We start from the raw sequence: 19,878 nt of genomic DNA, 5'->3' as shown, positions 1-19,878 counted from the left end.
CTTCTTTGTTCTATGTGCTTTTTAACTTTATTATACCATGCAGCTGTTAAGGTACTCTAACAGAAACAAGAAACAGTTTACAAATAAACTCCTTTTTGCCATAGGGCTTTCACCTGATCATCTGAGATTTATTTTCTGATTATTTGGCATTTTAAATCGGGGTGACTAAGTAATTTCGTCGGCGCTTGCTCCTTTCTGGCTGGGGCTATTTGCCCTTTCCAACCTTAGGAGCATCCTTTTGATCCAGGCTGGGCAGCGGGCCCAGGGCTGGGTTGAGCCTTCCTCCTTCGAGGCCGGCGCTTCTGCGGGCGCTTCCCTGGGCGTGGAGAAGGCTGCGGGCTGTGCCACCCGCGACTGTGCCGTGGGCGGGCGGAGCGCGATAAAGAGCCGGGCAGCGCCGGGGCGCTCCGGCCATGGCCAGCGCGTCGCAGTGTCTGGAGGAGGGCTCGGGGCGCTGGCCGCCGCCGGCCGGGCCGTACAGCGAGGCGCAGCGGCTGGCGCTGGAGGAGCTGGTGGCGGGCGGCCCCGAGGCGCTGCGGGCTTTCCTGCGGCGGGAGCAGCTGCCGCCCTTCCTGTCGGAGCCCGAGGTGCAGGACATCGCTCGGGCCGCGCTGCCGCCCGCCGCGGGCCCGGAGCCGGCGGCCGAGCGCTCGGCCGGCGCCTCGCTGGACGCCTCGTCGCTCACCTACTTCCCCGAGCGCTCGGACCTGGAGCCGCCGGCGCTGGAGCTGGGCTGGCCGGGCTTCGCCAGCGGCGCCTTCCGCGGGCTGACGCGGGTGGAGGCGCATTTCCAGCCCGGCTGCGGGGACAGCATCTACGGCTGCAAGGAGGCGGTGCGGCGCCAGATCCGCTCCGCCCGGCAGGTGAGTGCCGGCAGCGCCCGCTCCCGCTGCGCGGCGGCCCGGGACCGCCTCGTCCTGCCCCGCTTCGCTTGCTCTGTATAACCTCCCGTTTTTAATTACTCCGCTGTTTCGTATTGCTTTATGTCTTTCCCAACCCCTTTTGGTTTTAAATCAAGTTCATCATTTGTCAGCTTTTTCACCCCCCATACTGCTGAAAGCCGAGTCCGGGCTCTCTGGTGCCGCCGAGTTTCCTCGCGGTTGGCGCCCGTGAGCGCTAAGTGCGGAGTGCTCATCCCCAGGTCTCTGAAATTGCCGTTGCTTCCCCATCCTGCGGAGGATCCACGGCAAATCCTGGGGTGCAGTCCATGGGGAAAATCCGCAGGGGGTAGGAGCTGGCTTTCAAGGGATGTTTTATTCAGATCTTGACTTGAAATATGAGAGTCTGAATAATGTGAAGACAAACCTGACTTTTATCTTAAACAGAGAGCTAAGATATAAAGAGCAGTCAGACACTGTTTGTTTGGGGTTTTCTTACTGTTTCTTTCTATATTTGATAAGTTGAAATAGTGGAAAACTGTAGTATTGGAAGTAAGCTCAACTTTTTCTTCTGGCAATGCTTTTGAGGAAAAGACATCTGTTCTCAAGAAAAAAACCTCTCCTGTTTAGGAAGAGATCAAATTTGCCTAACACAGGGCAAATACAGGGGTCTACTTCTATCTCAGGGTGAAGAAGAATACTCTTTATCACAGAAGACTGCTGTACCATGTTCCATAACCACATGAAAAAAAGGCAGGAGAGAGTATTTAATTTGAAACTCAAGTTTCTCATGTGCTATCCCCTTTCAGATGCTGTGGAAACAGCCTAGTGGTTTCTTCTGATACTTGTTTCAGATGATTGCCCTGGTTATGGATTCCTTCACAGACACTGATATCTTCACAGACCTCTTGGAAGCCTGTAGCCAACGGCAAGTTAAAGTGTACATCCTTCTAGATCAGTCTTCATTTTCCCACTTTTTAAAAATGTGCAAGGATCTGGGAGTTGACCTTGAGGAGGAAAAGGTGAGCCTTGTCATATTTATAGGGGTAGGGCTGTAATCTTTAAGCTGTAAAAAGAAGAAACTATTACACCTGCTGCCACAACTTAAAATGGGTTTTATGTAGCTCCAGTTCTATCTTGGAAGATTTAACCATTCTTACATAAGAGAGCAATAGAAAATAGAAAATCTGAAACCTTTGTAATTGAATGTTACAGCTGCTTTCTGAGCACAAATACTAATTGAATGTTCAAGGAAATGCAGGAGGAATGTCCAGTTCCCAAAGCATGACTGGAGTTGTTTGGGCTCGCTGAGGCTTTGAAGGCTGAAGGAAGAAGCAGGTTCACAGGAGTCTGTGGAATTTGGATCGTGATGATTAGGTGACAGGAATTTTCACAGTCCCGTTCTGCACAGTTTGTGGGTTTGCCCCTTAATGTCACCTCTTTGCCTACAAAAACAAGACAAAATCCTCACTGGCTCTTGTGCCAGTGTGCAGCTCATCAGGGATGGTTTTTTCTGTGTTACTCCTTTAAATGCAATCACTGAACTTTGCAGTCCACCTGACTCTTGCCGTGTCTTTAACAGTTGATGAGGGTTCGGATTATCACGGGGAGCACATACTGCACCAGGTCAGGCACCAAAATCATTGGAAAAGCCCGTGAAAAGTTCATGTTAATTGATGGCATTAGAGTGACAACAGGCTCCTACAGGCAAGTGCCAATTTCTTTCTCTTGCTTTATCTGATTTCTCTCCATGGAAAGGAAAAACAGCAATGCTGAAGAATTGCTTTCCTTATCAGATTTTATGACCAACATTTATCCTTTAAAGAGCTCACTGCTCATCAGTTGGCTTCTAAGAACAACATAACTAAATGTGATGAGGAGAATTTCTAATGAATATTTCTTTACTGATTGTTTTGAATTAACTCATCATTTTCTCACTCTTCCTTTGCTAGTTTTACATGGACAGATGGGAAGCTGAACAGCAGTAACATTTTGATCCTGTCAGGCCCTGCAGTTGCGCACTTTGATGTGGAATTTCGGATGCTTCATTCACGGTCAAAGCCTATCAACCTCAAAGAGTTTTCTAGCTGCAAGAAGAACAGGGTGTGGGACCAGCTGTTCAGGATAACAGTGGCTTCCAGAGACATGACCAGGGAACACTTCCTGAGAATGGAATTTTTGTATCTGAGAGCATTTGTAGGAGATCTGAAGAGGAAGAGAAGCTGGCTGCACGCCTCCAGGGAGGCCGTGTACACCCCAAATAACACGATGCACACCTCTCCCCCGCTGACTAAGAGGAATGGCTCCCTGGTTATGAGGCCACACTGGATCATAGAGAGATGAACTGCATGTCCATGCAGAGCAAGCAGCAGAAGCTCAGGAACCACCTTTGTCCATCCCTGTCCAGCGCTGTCTTGCAGTGTGTTTGTCAGGGCAGCTGGGAAAGAAACCTCAGACTGACAGAAAGTGAAACGGGACTTGTGGCTTTGTTTGAAGAATACTATAAAGCCAGTATTGACTTCTACTATCCTGTTAAATTTTCAGTTCTCAACCTGTTCATGCATATTTTAAGCTGATGGGTTGGCAGTGTCATAGCTCAGTAGCTCAACCCTTTCTTTTTTTTAAGAAATCCAGGTATTGAAATTCATATTGCTTGAAAGTCTGTTTGAAGATGAAAGCAGGCTCTGAAATCAGTCTTGGTCTTGTACAAACTCTCCACCAACTGGTTCATGACACAAACCAGGAGTAACCCTAATCTAGAAACCAGTAGGTCAGTACCACACTACTACTCCTCCAATGTTGCATATTTTTTTCATACAATATTCTTCATACAAACTTTGCTGGCAGGCAGAACAAGCTAATGTGTTAGCAAATAAGGCTTTTGCAGTGACTGAATTTCAAATGGCCATTATATTAGACTGTTTGGATTGTTGGACATCATGCAATAAATGTGTGCAAGTGATAATACTCTAAACTACCCACTATGTTTGTAGGAAAGCCAAATGAGACCAATTCCTTGGCATTACCAGACAGACTTCTTATCTTTGTGGTCACTGCTGCTGTCTGGTCTTCTGGGGAAAGCTGAGTAGATCTGAAATCTGTGAAGCTTCTTCCTCTTCACAAAAGCCCTAATTCCACCAGAAATGCAATGACACAGAAGCCAGCAACAGAACCATTTTTTCAGGTCTCTTGGAAGCTCATTTTTTTTAATTATTGTTTTTAATTCATTCATTTCTGGAGGGGAAAAAAAAAAAAACACCCTCAAATGAATAAGCTATCCTCCCAAACAGCTGCACATTGAGGTACTGAAGTTCCAGCAGCCTGCCAATGCAGATGCTCATTAGTCAAAAAACAAAGGTTTACCATTTATCAATTGTTCTTGTGGCTCTTCTACTGAAAAATACTCAGATATGTGCTTATGTGAGTGTCTTGTGGGTTCTGGGCTTCAGAGGGGAAGGTAAAAACTTGGCAGGGGAATTTTGCATGGGTTTCAGCTAAACAGCAGCAAGGTGACATGCAACTGGACAGATGGATCTTACAGAAATGTAAGGTTGCAAAAATGGACACTGGAGAAATCTACTAATTAGTATGCAACTAATCTGGGCCTTCTTTCTTCTGCACTGACATCATGGAATTGTAATCATTCTGGCCTCCTAATCTGTAAATATTCAATAGTTTATAGCTTTATACTATTAACTGCTATCCAGATGTAAAGAGGTTTGAAATATGTATTTTTATTCTTAGCTATATTTTCCATAAAGGCAAACCCCATACAGTATTGGAATCTATGCAAAATACTGTTTGTGCAGTCTTATTTTCATAATAATTATATGTATATATTTTCTCAAGCATAGCTTCTCCATTTTGTTATTCATCTAATTATTTTAATAGGCAGATCTTTCCATGTGGGATTTTTTTCTTAACAATTACTAATATATCGATGATAAAAAATACTGAGTTGTGGTTTTTTTTTTGATAGTGTGAACTTAATATCAAAAGTACATTGAAACATATAGTTAGAACTTTAAGAACATCATAATTATAACTTAATAACCTCTTTTACATGTGGTTATTACTCAGCATAACAAGTGACCATGGAGGTAAAGGGTTGTGTTTGTGTTAATCACCATAACTGCACTGCTAGCGTGGGAAGTTATAAGAATATAGGATGTGATTTGATTTTTACTTTCACATAAGCATGAATATATGACGGTATTAATAAACTAACTAGAAACAGTTTGGGTTTTCTATATTTTGTATTTCCTTTAGCTTCTACTTAGTTAACTCAAAGCCTACATTAAGTTTGATTCAATAGTGACTTCCACGGGCTTTCATGGATGTGTTTGTGGTTTAATCAGGCTGTGAGCAGCCCGTGGTGGGGCACAGCTGTGTCTGTTCACTATTAGTGTGATGATTTTCTTTCTTGTCCTTCAGCTGCCTGGTGTTAAGTGCAGCAGCTATGGTTGGGTAGTGTGGAGCCATCCTCCACTGGAGAAGGAATCAGCTCTAATTAATTAATGAGCAGGGGCTTTTGGGCAGTGATCTTTAGACACATTTAAATCCTATGTGCTCCCCCAGGTGACCATAGAATGGGTAGGGTTGGAAAAGACCTTAAAGCGGATCTCATCCTAACCCCTGGGACCTTCCACTATCCCAGGCTGCTCCCAGCCCTGTCCAGCCTGGCCTTGGACACTGCCAGGGATCCAGGGGCAGCCAGGGCTGCTCTGGGCACCTGTGCCAGGGCCTCAGCCGATGCCAGTTTGTGCCTCACGCCCTCACAGCCACCGCTCCTGGTGCCAGCCCGCGCCGCGGTTTGCCAGACACGAGGTGCTGGTTAGGGTCACAGCAACGTGGGGTGTCCTGGCTGCAAAGCTCTGCCAGGGGAGGGAAGGAGGGCACAGGGAAGGAGGGCACAGGGAAGGAGGGCACAGGGAAGGAGGAAGGGTTGAGCGAAGAAGGGCAGCAGGAGGAAGAAGGGCAGTGAGAAGAAGGGCAGTGAGAAGAAGGAAGGGCACAGGGAAGAAAGAAGGGCAGATGGAAGAAGGGCAGAAGGAAGATGGGCACTGGGAAGAAGGAAGGGCAGATGGAAGAAGGGCAGAAGGAAGATGGGCACTGGGAAGAAGGAAGGGCAGCGGGAAGAAGGGCAGAAGGAAGAAGGGCAGAGGGAAGAAGGAAGAAGGGCAGATGGAAGATGGGCACTGGGAAGAAGGAAGGGCAGCGGGAAGAAGGGCAGAGGGAAGAAGGGCAGAGGGAAGAAGGAAGGGCAGCGGGAAGAAGAAGGGCAGAGGGAAGAAGGAAGGACAGAAGGAAGAAGGGCAGAGGGAAGAAAAAGGGAAGAAGAAGGGCAGAAGAAGGAAGTGCAGCGGGAAGAAGGGCACAGGGAAGGAGGGCGGATGGAAGGAGGGCAGAGAATAGAAGGAAGCAGTGCAGAGGGAAGGAGGGCAGAGGGGAGCAGTGCAGAGGGAAGGAGGGCACAGGGAAGGAGGGCAGAGTGCAGAGGGAAGCAGTGCAGAGGGAAGAGGGCACAGGGAAGGAGGGCACAGGGAAGGAGGGCAGAGAACAGAAGGAAGCAGTGCAGAAGGAAGCAGTGCAGAAGGAAGCAGTGCAGAAGGAAGCAGTGCAGAGGGAAGCAGTGCAGAGGGAAGGAGGGCACAGGGAAGGAGGGCAGAGAACAGAAGGAAGCAGTGCAGAAGGAAGGAGGTCAGAGAACAGAAGGAAGCAGTGCAGAGGGAAGCAGTGCAGAGGGAAGGAGGGCACAGGGAAGGAGGGCACAGGGAAGGAGGGCACAGGGAAGGAGGGCAGAGAACATAAGGAAGCAGTGCAGAGGGAAGGAGGGCAGAGAACAGAAGGAAGCGGTGCAGAGGGAAGGAGGGCAGAGAACATAAGAAAGCAGTGCAGAGGGAAGGAGGGCAGAGAACAGAAGGAAGCGGTGCAGAGGGAAGCAGTGCAGAGGGAAGGAGGGCAGAGAACATAAGGAAGCAGTGCAGAGGGAAGGAGGGCAGAGAACAGAAGGAAGCGGTGCAGAGGGAAGCAGTGCAGAGGGAAGCAGTGCACAGGGAAGGAGGGCAGAGAACATAGGGAAGTGGTGCAGAGGGAAGGAGGGCAGAGAACAGAGGGAAGCGGTGCAGAGGGAAGCAGTGCAGAGGGAAGCAGTGCACAGGGAAGGAGGGCAGAGAACAGAAGGAAGCAGTGCAGAAGGAAGCGGTGCAGAAGGAAGCGGTGCAGAGGGAAGCAGTGCACAGGGAAGGAGGGCAGAGAACAGAAGGAAGCAGTGCAGAGGGAAGCGGTGCACAGGGAAGCAGTGCACAGGGAAGCAGTGCAGAAGGAAGCGGTGCAGAGGGAAGGAGGGCAGAGAACAGAGGGAAGCAGTGCACAGGGAAGCAGTGCACAGGGAAGCAGTGCACAGGGAAGGAGGGCAGAGAACAGAAGGAAGCAGTGCACAGGGAAGCAGTGCACAGGGAAGCAGTGCAGAGGGAAGCGGTGCACAGGGAAGCAGTGCACAGGGAAGCAGTGCAGAGGGAAGCGGTGCACAGGGAAGCAGTGCACAGGGAAGCGGTGCAGAGGGAAGCGGTGCACAGGGAAGCGGTGCACAGGGAAGCGGTGCAGAGGGAAGCAGTGCACACGGAACCGGCGCAGAGCGCGCCGGGCTCGGGGGCCGCGGTCTCCATGGCAACGCGGGCCGCGTCACGTGGGCGCCGCTTCCGCCGCCCTCTCACCCCAAGATGGCGGCGCCCGTGGGGCCGGTGAAGTTTTGGAAGCCGGGTGAGGGCTGTGGGGTGCGGGATGTGGGGCGTGTGGGGCACGGAGCCCCGCCGCGGGCTGGCCGCGGGGAGTGGAGCCCTGCTGGCCGTGGGGAGGGGTGTGGGGGACAGAGCTCCGAGCTGCCTGGCGGTGAGGGGTGCGGCGCTGCCCCGCTCGGCTCTCTGGGGTCGCTGGCGCATTTACAGTGAAGGGCAGCAAGGCTCGGAAGGATTCGAGAATGTGTCTTACGGGGGGCGGCGGGGGCGGCTGGGCTTGCTCCAGAAGAGGAGGCTTAGGGGTGACCTCATCGCTCCTACAACTCCCTGACAGGAGGCTGCGCTGAGGTGCGAGCCGGTCCCTTCTGCCGTGTCTGCCGCCAGCGAACCGGGGGAAATAGCCTTAAACTGAGACACGGGAGATTCCCGTTAGATGTTATAAATTTTTATTTTCCTGTTCCGGTGGTCAGGCATTGGAATAATTCGCCCGGGGAGGTGATGGAGTCACCATCCCTGAGGGTTTTTAAGAGGCGTCTGAATCTGGTGCTGGGCGATGTGGTTTAGGGATTACAGTGGTGCTGCAGGGGTGATGGTTGTGCTGGGTGATCTTGAAGGTGTTTTCCAAGCTTGAAGATTGAATGAGGGGAAATGGCTGTCCCCTCACTGCCAAAGCCCAGGGGTGTTTGTGGCTCCAGCGGGGTGCTGCCCGCTATGGGGTGGCAGGACAGGGGATGGAGTGGTTGGTTTGTGGGGTGGGTGTGCTGCCCTTTGCAGGGGTCTCGAGGGGATATGAAGTGTGCAGGGCAATCCCAAGGAGCTCCGAGGGAGGAGCATAATCTTGGCCATGGGTGGGAATAACCTTGGTTTACACCAGGGAGAGCAGCTCAGTGGAGAAGCACCTTGGAAACAATGATGGTAATTGTTGATTTGTGCTAGAACTGCTTGACAGTTCTAAAAAGGACTAACCTTTTAACAGGGGAGAAGTGCAAGCAAGGCAATCCTACAAAACAGGGGAATTCTCTTTGCTCTCAGACTTTCCTGGTTGAATCTGCAGCTGGAGATGACCCATTCTGTTATTGAGATGAGTTTCTGTCCCTAGTTCACTTGCGTGGTTGCACAGTTTCAGTTGTCAGTAGTTTTGTGATAATTTGCAGCAGGAATAAATCAAGTTTCAGTTCCTGAGGTAAGTTCAGAACTGAAGCAAGGGGCATATCCCTTGTTTATTGTTAGGTAATATTTCGATTGCTTTCACAGAAAACTTGTTTGTTTATTTTTAATATGCTGCCACCCATGATTCGTATTTGTATGAAACATACTTATTTTGGCTGTATTGTGATACACCAGGCAGAAGTGTGTTGTTCCAGTTAAAATTCACTCCTGTTGTGTAGGCTCAGAAGGTCCTGGTGTCAGTGTCTCCGAGGAGAGGCAGAGCCCTGCAGAGAGCAGCGCTGTGACTGTCATCTACAACCCTTATGCTTCCCTCTCCATTGAACAGCAAAGGCAAAAGCTGCCTGTTTTTAAGGTACAGGAGTTCTTTTTGATGTATTAAATGTGTTGTATGATGACTGGTTCTTGTGGGTTTTTTTGGTTTAATTTTATGGCTCTGCTCTATTTATTGGAATTTATTGTCCTGTTTGGCAACTGTAGCTGATAGTTCTAAGGGCTTTGTTGATGGGTGTTATTTACTATATGCAGTACATGTCATTTGTAGATTTTAAAGGACTGTTTATTTTTTGGCAGTGAACTCCATGTAACAAGAAGTTACAGTGTCTGCCAGATACGTAAATATTGTAATTTTAATTGTCTTCTTATTTTTGTACAATCTGCTTTTTATGTTTAAATGTCATCTTCTCTTTCAGCTAAGAAATCACATACTTTACCTAGTGGAGAACTACCAGACTCTGGTGATTATTGGGGAAACAGGATGTGGGAAATCAACGCAGATTCCACAAGTAAGTGTCTGTTTAGGTTGGTAAAATCAGGTAGTCCCTAAGGGGATTTTACATGGAATATTGAGCAGAACCAGGTAAAAACACAAAGTGTGAGGAAGTAACACCTCGGTGTAAGCACAGCATGACCAGTGTCTCTCTTATCCCCACTGTTGCTTGCAGTACCTGGCAGAAGCTGGCTGGACAGCTGAAGGAAGAGTTGTTGGGGTGACACAGCCTCGTCGGGTCGCTGCTGTTTCAGTGAGTGTCCCCATCTTCCCAGTCTGTTGGCATTATAACCTCCAGTTCAGCAGCAGGTTTTGCTGAATAGCAGGAATCTGCATGAGCTCCTGAATGAATAGGTGTTTCTGCTTGTCTTTCTCTAAGAGCTGCTGGGGTTACACACCAAATTCAACCTGATTAGTGAGTCTGGCCGAAAATTCCAGCATTCCAGAATTGCAGATGTAGAAGCTTTGAAGTGAAATTGACTGATGTCAGCAGAACTGTGTGTGAAAATTAGGGCTGAGCTGTGATTGACTCAGGACTAGAACTGTGCTTGTGTGACCCTCAACTTCTTTCACAAGGTGAAACAGTGATGTAAATCTGCGTATAGTTATGCAGCCTCTGGAAGAAACAAGAGGTTGTGTACCTCTTTCTAGCAATTAATAACTAGGTTTTTAATATTTTTTTTCTGTGTTTGTTTTTTATTGTTTTTATGGGGTGGGTTTTTTTTTGGTTTCCTCTTGTAAAAATGTCAGGCAGAGGAAGAAACAGTTTTATTGTGAGTAATATTTGCATATACATATTTTGTCTTGGAGAGCATAACATCATCTGGATGTGCTGTGAGGGAGAAAGGGAGATGCTGAGGGCAATGACTTCTCTCTGGTAGCAGCATGCACAGAAATCATCCACTGCTCCTTTGTCTTCACAACTGCTGCCAGGCACTGATTTGGGTGGAGTTTCTGCTGCAGCATTCTTTTTTTACAGAGAGCTGTGGTGCCATTTTATAACCCTCATTTTGCCTGTTGTCCATAATATAATGAATGGTATCTGCAACACACCAGCATCTCCCTTGTAAAATACTGTAGAATCCAGCATTCCTTGACCAGACCCAGCCTGGTTAAGGGGACAGGCTCTAGCAGTGCTCTACATCTTGTGCTTTGGGCAGTCTGCCTGCAGTGTCCTCCCTTTTCTCCTTCACAGGGCATCCAGCTGACAGAGCACAAGTTCTACAGAATATGTTGTGAGTGCTGCAATGATTTCTCACAGCAAACTCACTTTTCTTTTCCCTTTCATATCTTAATGCGTCATTTTTAAGCCTAAAATAGAAAGATTATCCCATTCAGGCTTAGTACATGGACACAGCAGGTTTTTCTTTGAGGCTGTTGTTGCAGACTGCCTGGACTGTGGCTGTTACTGGAAATGAGAAATATAACTGATGATTTATTGCTTTGTCCTGAACTGAAAATTATAGTTTATTTTAATAGTGACTTATCTGTACTCCCATCTAGAGCATGGGGGTTGTTAGAAACAAATATAGGCAGCTGCAAAGATATAAAGCATAGTTTAGAAATTCCTGAACTTTTGCTTGCTTTACCAAGATTGACAATTATCCTAAATTCTTGGGCTCAGAGTGATGGGGTGATAAGATTCCAACTGAAATAATGAATTCACTGCCTGTAGGTATAGGCTGGAGTGTCACTCAAATAACTGGCACTAACTTGTGGTTCGAATTCTACAGGGACTAATTAATGTATTGTGGAGTTTTATTGTGTCTTTAGATGTCTTTGTAGTTTGTAATGACACAAGGCTGAAGTGTGCTGAGCTGTTTGTTGCTTATGAGGATCTCTTTTCTCAGGTTGCAGGCCGAGTTGCTGATGAGAGAGGTGCAGTGCTGGGACATGAGGTTGGATATTGTATCCGGTTTGATGACTGCACAGACCCACAGTCTACAAGAATTAAGGTGAAACACCAACAGTCTGTGGTTACTCTGAAGGGATTAGTTGAAACTCTTCAAGTACTTTTGCTAAATTAATGAGAACCTTGTGATGCTCACTCAAGAGAATAGGTAGCATTTCAGTTTCCCAGGTGGGTACTCCAGAATTCTGCTTGAAATGGCTGTGTCAATCCAAACATTAATAAAATGAATACCTGTTCTATTCTGATAGTCTGACAAGCACCATTTTAAATCTAGAAAACAATTTCAGGGTATGGCCAGCTGTTGGTATAGCACTGGTGTGAGCTATGGGTCACTCAGAGTCATAGGGAAAGGCTGCAGTGAATCACAGATTAAAAGTATCCTCCCCTAACAATAGATTTTGATTAAAAGCAGAGATAAAACCCAAGATGAGTTGGCTGAGAGATAATTTGGTGTATTAAATAGCAACTTTGCAGATGTTTTTCAGTGCTCTGAGCAATATTAGTGTTGTTTGTGTTCTGCAGAAGAGGATTTGCTTTAGTTGTGCTGGAATAGCAGTGATGATGAATGAGACAATTTGCTTTGTGTTGGTGTTTCTTTTACAGTGAAAGAAATGGAGATATTTTTTCATTAAATAGAGCTGAATTTTATTTTTTAAGCATGATTATTCATTCAGAGTTGAAAATTTGGAGGGTTTTGCCATCAATTTTTGCTTAGTTCAAGGCCACAGTTGCAATCACAATCTAATTTGATAGATCATTAGAAAATTAAAGGCCAGGAAACATTTAGGCAAAAGGCAAAATCCTAGAAAAACATTTATAAAAGTTACAGTTAGTGGAGACTATAGGATAAGGATGTTTTTTGCCTTTTTTTTTTTCATTCACTTCTAGTTTCTAACTGATGGTATGCTCGTGAGGGAAATGATGGCTGATCCTTTATTAACAAGATACAGGTAAGAAAATGTAGGATGAATGCTTTCTGAAGTGCAATTTGGTAAAAATCTGTTTTTTTCAAGCTATTATGATAGCAGTTTTTATAAATTATTAATGGATTTTATAAATTAAGGAGCGAAAAGTGAAAATTATTGTAGAACTCTGACTTCTTTAGGTTGTAAAAACAACATTGTTTTATCAACAACATATTGTTAGTTGATCATTGCAACACCAAAAACAACAAGATTTGATGCTGTAGTTTTGAGACAAAAGCTAAGGGGGCCTTATGGAGTCTGAATTGTTTTATTTCCTAATTTTAAATTATTTTTTCTTCCTTATACTAATAAAAAAATCAACAACAAACAGGCTTTTCTGATACTGTATTCTGATATCCAAAAAACCTGTGCAGTACAATAAACATAGACTTGTTTTCTTCTACTCCTTTCCAAAAACTAGCCTGAATAGAGAACAGTGTGTATGTCCCATGTGATGCCAGGTACATTTTTCTCCCTGCTTCACTGCTCCAAGCATTTTGAACTTCCCCAGTTCTGTGAGTGTCTGTGAACAGTAAAAGTCCAGCTGCAGATTTCAAAAAATGGTGTTTCTAGAAGACAGGGAAACACTAATTCTAGTGTCAGTGATGTAATTTCTGAAACCATACCTTTCTGCCTTTTTCACAGTGTGCTCATGCTGGATGAAGCTCATGAAAGGACTCTTTATACAGACATTGCCATTGGCTTACTAAAAAAGGTAATTCTTTTTTAATTCACTGTAATTCTGAAATTTTAGTTTGGTAATTTTAATACAGCTCTCTGTAACTGTTTTAATTTCCATCCTTTTCATTCAACCTCTGATCGTGATGGCTGGTAATTGAGGGGAGTACGATTGCTGCTTCCTCATTTAGGGAACATGATTGCTGTTTCCTCATTTATCCTGCAGTCCATTGTACATACCCAGCTATTTACTTTGGTCATCTGACATTGAGAATCCTCTGTTTCTTTCCTCTGATGCTGAAATGTCTCCTTAGCTGATAGTTCAAAAAATACACTGTTGATTCTGCTGCTGCTGATCATGTGAAGTGATCTGATAGGGTCTTGTTGTTGACTTTCAGCCTATTAAAGGTCTGACTCCCACCAGAAATCAAGAGTAAATTAAAATAACTGACTGAATGCCCTTAAAATAATTACATAAAACTCCAAACAGTCATTGGGTTCTTAGACCTGTGGGGTGATATGGTTGCTTCATTCATCAACTGTCTTGTAGTTTAAAGTTGTTCTACAGAGAGGTTTCTGCTAATGTGGATTCTCTAAATCTTGGTTCTAGTCATGTATTTCAGAAAGCAGTTTTAACTCAGGATGTTGTTGGTCTCTCTCCCAGGTTCAGAAGAAGCGTGGGGATCTTCGCCTGATCGTGGCTTCAGCCACCTTGGATGCAGAGGTACAGCTCAGAGATTTGGGTTGAAATGAGGTGACATTAGGTGACAGCTCCACTGCTATTCATGTACAGCTTATCCTCTGTACTGCCTGAGTGGTTTCAGGAAAAGATCTGCTGTAGTTCAGTTGCTCTTTTTTGTTTTCATGTTTTGGATGTGAGTTTAAATATGAATCTGCTTTTTATGTATTAATATATTTTTTTCTCCTTATTTGTATTCTTTATAAAAATGTGTTCTCTTGGCTTAATTTATTAAGGGGCATTTAGCTCAGTTTTGCTGACAGAAATAATCTGAGGCAACTATAGACAAGTAAAAATAAGTGATAAATTAATAGATTTAATTTCAATGAGATCTTACTAGACCCCTGATTGACTTGTGACCTGTGGACACTTACATAAGCTCAGTACAAGCATCATGAATTTAATTTTGAGTAGGAAAAGAGGAACGCTCTTAGAGCTGAGCAGTGTTTCACCCAGCCCTGTGTTGTGCTTGTAGCAGCAGCAACAGGAGATGCTTTTTAGGGAGAACATGTGAGCCTGTGCACCTGCTGTGGGTCTGTTCAGCCTGAGCTGCCTCAGCACCTGCAGCAGTTGTAGTACAGATATTAGTCAGCACCTTCCTGCTGTTTCCCTCTACTATGTGTTTATGGACCTGCTGTTTGTTCATTTGTCTTTGAATCTGCAAATCTTCAGGACACCATGCATAATTTTCAGGAGTTTGCCATCTGCTGTATAATGAAGCATTTGGTCTAATTCTTTCAGACCTGTTAGCTTCATCAAGGATCTCCCAGTTCTTGTACTGTTAAAAAAAAAAAAAAAAAACACCCCCAAAACCAGTTTTGCATTTACTTTGTCACCTTTGATTCTGTAAACCTCAGCTGTGTCTTCTCAACCTTGTGCTCCCCAAGCAGAGCCTTTTCAGTCTCTCCTCATATGACAGCTATTCCATCTCCTATATCATGCTCTTTTCCACTTTTCCTGACTGCTCTGTCCTTTGAGATGTGGTGGTGAGAGCTTACAAGTGGCACTGAAGGTGTGGGCACACAGAGATTTCCTTTAGTGATAGATACCATATGCCATGAATGTTGGAAGTGTGCTGTGCTTTGGTAGTGTTTGCACTGCTGGATATTCTGTACATTACAAGGCAATATTCTAACTGCCAGAATGCCAGAAACCACATTTCAAATAGATGACAGTTAATTTAAAATGAGTTAATATGAGCAAAATGATTGGTGTAACTATATAAAGCTTTTTGTTTAATGCAGAGAGTTGATGGTTATCTCTACAATGCTCATAAAAGTTAAGATGAATTATATAGGTTCTTAAATTCCATCTTTAGCTGTTATTTATTGAAAATACTTCATGACAATAGATCTAAATTTATGAAGGTGTCTCACAACACATAAATCAAAAATTTTCATAAATCATGCCTGACTCTGCTTTTACAAAGTGAGATCTTGGTGTTCAGTAAGGGCTGTAAAATTTACTCACTCACCCAAAAATGGGTAAGAAAATGCAATCCCTACATAAACCTTGTTGCACAATTATGTCTAAGTTCTTCTTGGCTATGACTTTGCTAATTTGATAGATTTAACTTCCAGTTAAAAGTTTCCTTATCTTCTTTTTCCAATTGTAGCAGCTGATATAATTAATTTTATTTTCCTTTCCTGTTTTTACTTCTCAATGTAATGAGATATTGCAACACTATTTGTGCTAAATGCCTGAACCCCAGACAGAACAGAAGGCAACAAAATCAAACTTTCACATTTTTTAATTGGCACTGTCAAATTGATGAAGTAAACATCCAAGTAATAGCAATTTAACTTCTTTGTTTCCTTAGGTTTTTTTCTCCATACCTTGAAATGTCAAACTGAAAGTGTTTGTTTTTATTTTAATGTAGAAATTCAGGGATTTCTTTAATCAAAATGATACCGGTGACCCCAGCAAAGACACCAGTGTGATCCTCACTGTTGAGGGGAGGACGTTTCCAGTGGACATCTTTTACCTACAGAGGTGTGTTCCTGTCTGGTCTTGGCAGTAGTGAGACTGTGCAACTGTGCTATCGTTTTGTCTAGGTTAGAGCTCTGGTGTCCCAGAGCTGCTCTGTTTGTCCCTGCTAGAGGGGAAGAGTCTGTACCTATTTTTCTGCTCATGTCTCTGCTGTTTTCTCTCCCCATAGCCCTGTTCCTGACTATATAAAATCAACTGTGGAAACAACAATGAAAATTCACCAGATGGAGAATGATGGTGATATACTGGCATTTTTAACTGGACAGGTATAGACATAAGTGATTTTTTTTCTTTACAGTGCTATATTGTGAGCTTTTTAAAGCTGCATCAGTCTCCTGAGGCTTTCCTTAGTTTTGCTTACTTTATTCTCAGTAAAGATGACAAACATTTCTCTATTGATGGGAGCAAAACTAGGCCAGTCCCAAAGATATGAAGACAATACATGGCCTGAATTTATCAAAGCTAGTGGTGGATGATAGTTTTTGCCATTTAATGCTGTGTTTTCTCAGCCTTGTTAGTGAGTGGAATTCTGTGTGATTTGCTGGTGCAAGTCACACATACCCAATTGTTAAATTGACAGTGAGTCATCATTAATAATTAAGGCAAATGGAATTTCCATTTGTTAGGCTTAACATCTGAAGTGTTTGACAGAAAAACAAATTGCCATGAGATCAAAATGTACTGGTCTCTTCTGTTCTATTTATGCTTGTCAGCTCACTTTGCAGTTGGGAAGAGCAAATGGGAGGCAACTAATTTCTCCAGTGAGGAGCTACCTTGAAGAGCTTCAATAACATCTTACATATTTTCGAAAGCAATTCCTCATCCTCTTTATTGATTTAAGTTTGGAATAATGAATTCGGTATTTCATGAAGCAATGTTTGAACATTTTGTTTTCTGTCTTTAAGAGTGAGATGCCACAGCTGAGATTAAATATGAAGTTGAGCAAGAGGTGTCAGTGCTGTTCCTGTGCCATTCCCAGTCCAGGCCCACAGCATTCTGCTCTGCCAAAATATTTTGGCTCCCATTTTGCTCTCACCAGTTGAGATAGACAGGAGAAACCAAACTTCCTCCTAAGCTTGGTTCAGTCCCTCCCCATGATTTTGCTCATGTGTTTGTGGTATGGCATTGACTCAAATAACAGTGAACACAAACATGTATATAAAGCTTTATTTATTAGCAATTTATCTTAAGAATATTACAGCATGGAATGAGCTAGTCAAAATCCTGGAGTTGGGACAATTGCAATGGTATTATTTGGTGCAGTTTCTGTATCTAGGTGACAGGAATGTGCTGTTAAAGTGCAGCCTCTCACTGTGTGCCCTGTGCTGCTCTGGCTGCAGGAGGAAGTGGAGACTGTTGTTTCCATGCTCATAGAACAGGCTCGAGCCCTCGCCCGCACCGGGATGAAAAAGCACCTCCGTGTTCTGCCCATGTACGCTGGGCTGCCTTCTCCTGAGCAGCTCAAAGTGTTTGAGAGAGTCCCTCACACTGTCAGGAAGGTGAGCTCTTGTGTCTATCTCCACTTCCACCACCCAGAAGGGTGTCTGCAGCACACAGGTTGCATTTATCAGCTTCACATCACGGGACTATTGCAAATGCTGCTTTCAGGGAGGCTTTCTGCATCTCCCATCAATGCTGTCAGCTTTCAAACTGGGAACCAAGAACATGTTCCCTGGCTTCCTTTTTCATCTTTGATCACATGTCAGTTCCAACTTTCCTTTCTGCCTCATCAACTCTGCAAGTTTTAAGTGTCTCCATACAACTTTGCATTTGTCTTCATTCAGTTGCAGCTTCTTACACTCTGAACTCCTTTGCTTTTACTTTTTTCTTTCTTTTTGTGATTGAAATGTTCATGGCTGTTTTCCAGCAGTAGTAGAAAAAATAGTGACAGAGTGGGTAAGTGCTATATTTTCATCTAAGGAACAAGTTCAAGCTTACTTGATTTTAGTGGAAAAAAAAGCTTTGTTTTGACTTCTGCAAGTCTTGTTTGGACATTTAATGTCACAGAAGTATATAATTGGGTGTGATTAGTGCTTTCTGCTTATGCAGAGCCTGTGTTGGGGCTGAAATAAGCTGACAACACTTCACCAAGGTGACTTGTAATTCTTGTATCTACTAGGGTTTGACAAGTGAAACTGTTCATCTGCCATTGAAGAACATTTAATATAAATACTTCTCTCTGGGATATGACATTAGTCAGTTAACTTTCAAAATTTACTTTTTAATTTCAGGTGAAATAAATATTAGATTTCCCACTGTTGTCTGGGAACAATTATTTTTTATTATTTTAGGACATACATATATAAGTGAATCCCTGCAGGAGTGCTGAATGTGGAACTCTGTTCCCCTCCTATCCCCCACCTCATTCTAGTGCAAAGAATAATTCTGTGTAACTGAGAAGCAGAAAGAAAACATTCTTAGTTTGCTACATAAGAACACTTGATTTACAGTCAATCTTTTTCTCTGCAAACACTGCCAAAAATTTTCTCTGCAAACACTGCCAAGCTCTTCTTTTATGAAGAGAGAATAAATTTGAATAAGAAAGTGATTGTGAAGCTGTGAGAACTGCTGTGCAAACTGGGCTTATTTCAAGCTGACAGCTCCTTCTGCTGTTTGTACTGTGTCATTTTGTGCTGCTGAGGCGTCTCCTTGGCTGATGAGCCTGGGGAGCTCACAGGATCCTCTCTGCCTGTGCCTGCAGGTGATCGTTGCCACCAACATTGCTGAGACCTCCATCACGGTGCACGGCATCGCCTTTGTCATCGACTGTGGCTTTGTGAAGCTGCGTGCCTACAACCCCAAGACGGCCATCGAGTGCCTGGTGGTGGTGCCCGTGTCCAAAGCCTCGGCCAAGCAGCGGGCGGGCCGCGCCGGCCGCAGCCGCTCCGGCAAGTGCTTCCGGCTCTACACAGGTCAGCATTGACATGTTAGTGGTGTGAGAGTAAGGAGAAAAGGCTCTGTTTGTTCAGAAAGAACAATATGTTCCTTTGTTGTTTGATGCTTCTACTTCTCTCAGCCCCTAAACTATTATGCTAGCCTAGAGATATGAGGCCTTGAGGGGAGGAACATCAGGAGATGGGCAAAGATTCAAAAGAGGCTCTCACCCCGATGTGGTTGTTCAGCTTCTTTATTCCATGAGATCCGGGGGGAAAGAGAATGAACAGGAAGGGTCATGGCCTTATCTAGGCTCTGGACAGGGAGGGCTTCTCTGGCTCTCCACCAACCCCATCAGGCAGGAAGGAGGGGACACTTATCTGATCAGAGTCACAGGGGTCCCTGGAAATGGGGAAAAGCACAGCCCGAGCACACTGTAACAGTTGTTTATCATTGTTGCTGTTAGTCATGAAGGAGTGGGATTGCTTTTGGGTTAAGAACGATTCATTGTTTAGATAAATATTAGTTTTAGAGGTTTTGAGATTTATGAGAGTAAGTAGCTGGTTATAGTTCAAGAGTAGTCACAAGTTTCTTCGTTACAAGGTAATATATAACTTTCTAGTATAATGGACAGATGTTATAAGGTTTATTTTGTTTTTTTAACTTATCACTTTTACTTCTACTGCACTGCAGATACTTTTGTCTAATAGGCTGCTGTTGTATGTATACACGTTTCTGTTATAACTTCTAAACTCTTAGCTTATTCTGTATAACCTCCACACTACATATTTATAATTATATAATCTATATAACCTCACCCCTACATTATAAACCCTTCACTGTCTTATCCATACAGTCTCTCACTTACCTAAGGTATATTCTTACTTACAACTATAGAAACATAAGTTTATGATTTTTCTATTTAGTGTCTGTGTATTGTATTTTTACATCAATTTAAGCTTCTTCTAAGGTTATAAATCAAACTCTTTCGTATCTGTGGAAGTTTCTATTTTTCAGATTCCCACAGTTGTTCCTATGGCTTGTTTAGAAATACCTCATTCTTATGTGCTAGGTGCTAGGAACTCAATCTTTTTTGTGAATCAGAAGCACAAATGGGGCAGAGTCAGCAGTTGCAAACACGAAATGTTAATGCAACTCTTAAAAGTGGCG

General features: G+C 44.2%; 2 protein-coding genes across 3 annotated transcripts in view; both read left to right on the top strand.

The window, feature by feature from the left end:
* The first annotated feature begins 413 nt into the window (after positions 1–413).
* On the top strand, positions 414–4,144 carry LOC110469294 (protein FAM83D-B-like). Its single transcript, XM_021527890.3, has 4 exons — positions 414–863; positions 1,733–1,900; positions 2,461–2,585; positions 2,831–4,144. The coding sequence occupies exons 1-4, from the start codon at positions 414–416 to the stop codon at positions 3,219–3,221; spliced, it is 1,134 nt and encodes a 377-aa protein (XP_021383565.2). The 3' UTR covers positions 3,222–4,144.
* A 3,419-nt stretch (positions 4,145–7,563) lies between these two features.
* The window catches only part of DHX35 (DEAH-box helicase 35), a 28,873-nt gene continuing 16,558 nt past the window's right edge, over positions 7,564–19,878 (top strand). The window contains exons 1-12 of one of the 2 annotated variants that reach the window (XM_021527847.2): positions 7,564–7,640; positions 9,004–9,137; positions 9,475–9,567; positions 9,727–9,804; positions 11,402–11,506; positions 12,352–12,413; positions 13,074–13,143; positions 13,771–13,830; positions 15,725–15,837; positions 16,004–16,100; positions 17,175–17,333; positions 18,536–18,746. In XM_021527847.2, coding sequence (XP_021383522.2) covers positions 7,601–7,640; positions 9,004–9,137; positions 9,475–9,567; positions 9,727–9,804; positions 11,402–11,506; positions 12,352–12,413; positions 13,074–13,143; positions 13,771–13,830; positions 15,725–15,837; positions 16,004–16,100; positions 17,175–17,333; positions 18,536–18,746 — 1,222 coding nt within the window. In that variant the 5' untranslated portion in view covers positions 7,564–7,600. The remainder of the gene's footprint in view (positions 7,641–9,003; positions 9,138–9,474; positions 9,568–9,726; positions 9,805–11,401; positions 11,507–12,351; positions 12,414–13,073; positions 13,144–13,770; positions 13,831–15,724; positions 15,838–16,003; positions 16,101–17,174; positions 17,334–18,535; positions 18,747–19,878) is intronic. The other variant, XM_077787029.1, reaches the window with a different exon arrangement.

This window comes from Lonchura striata, chromosome 17, assembly GCF_046129695.1.
Source record: "Lonchura striata isolate bLonStr1 chromosome 17, bLonStr1.mat, whole genome shotgun sequence".
NCBI lineage: Eukaryota > Metazoa > Chordata > Aves > Passeriformes > Estrildidae > Lonchura > Lonchura striata.
Note: the sequence above shows the minus strand (reverse complement) of the source record. Positions and strands in the feature narration are given on the sequence as shown.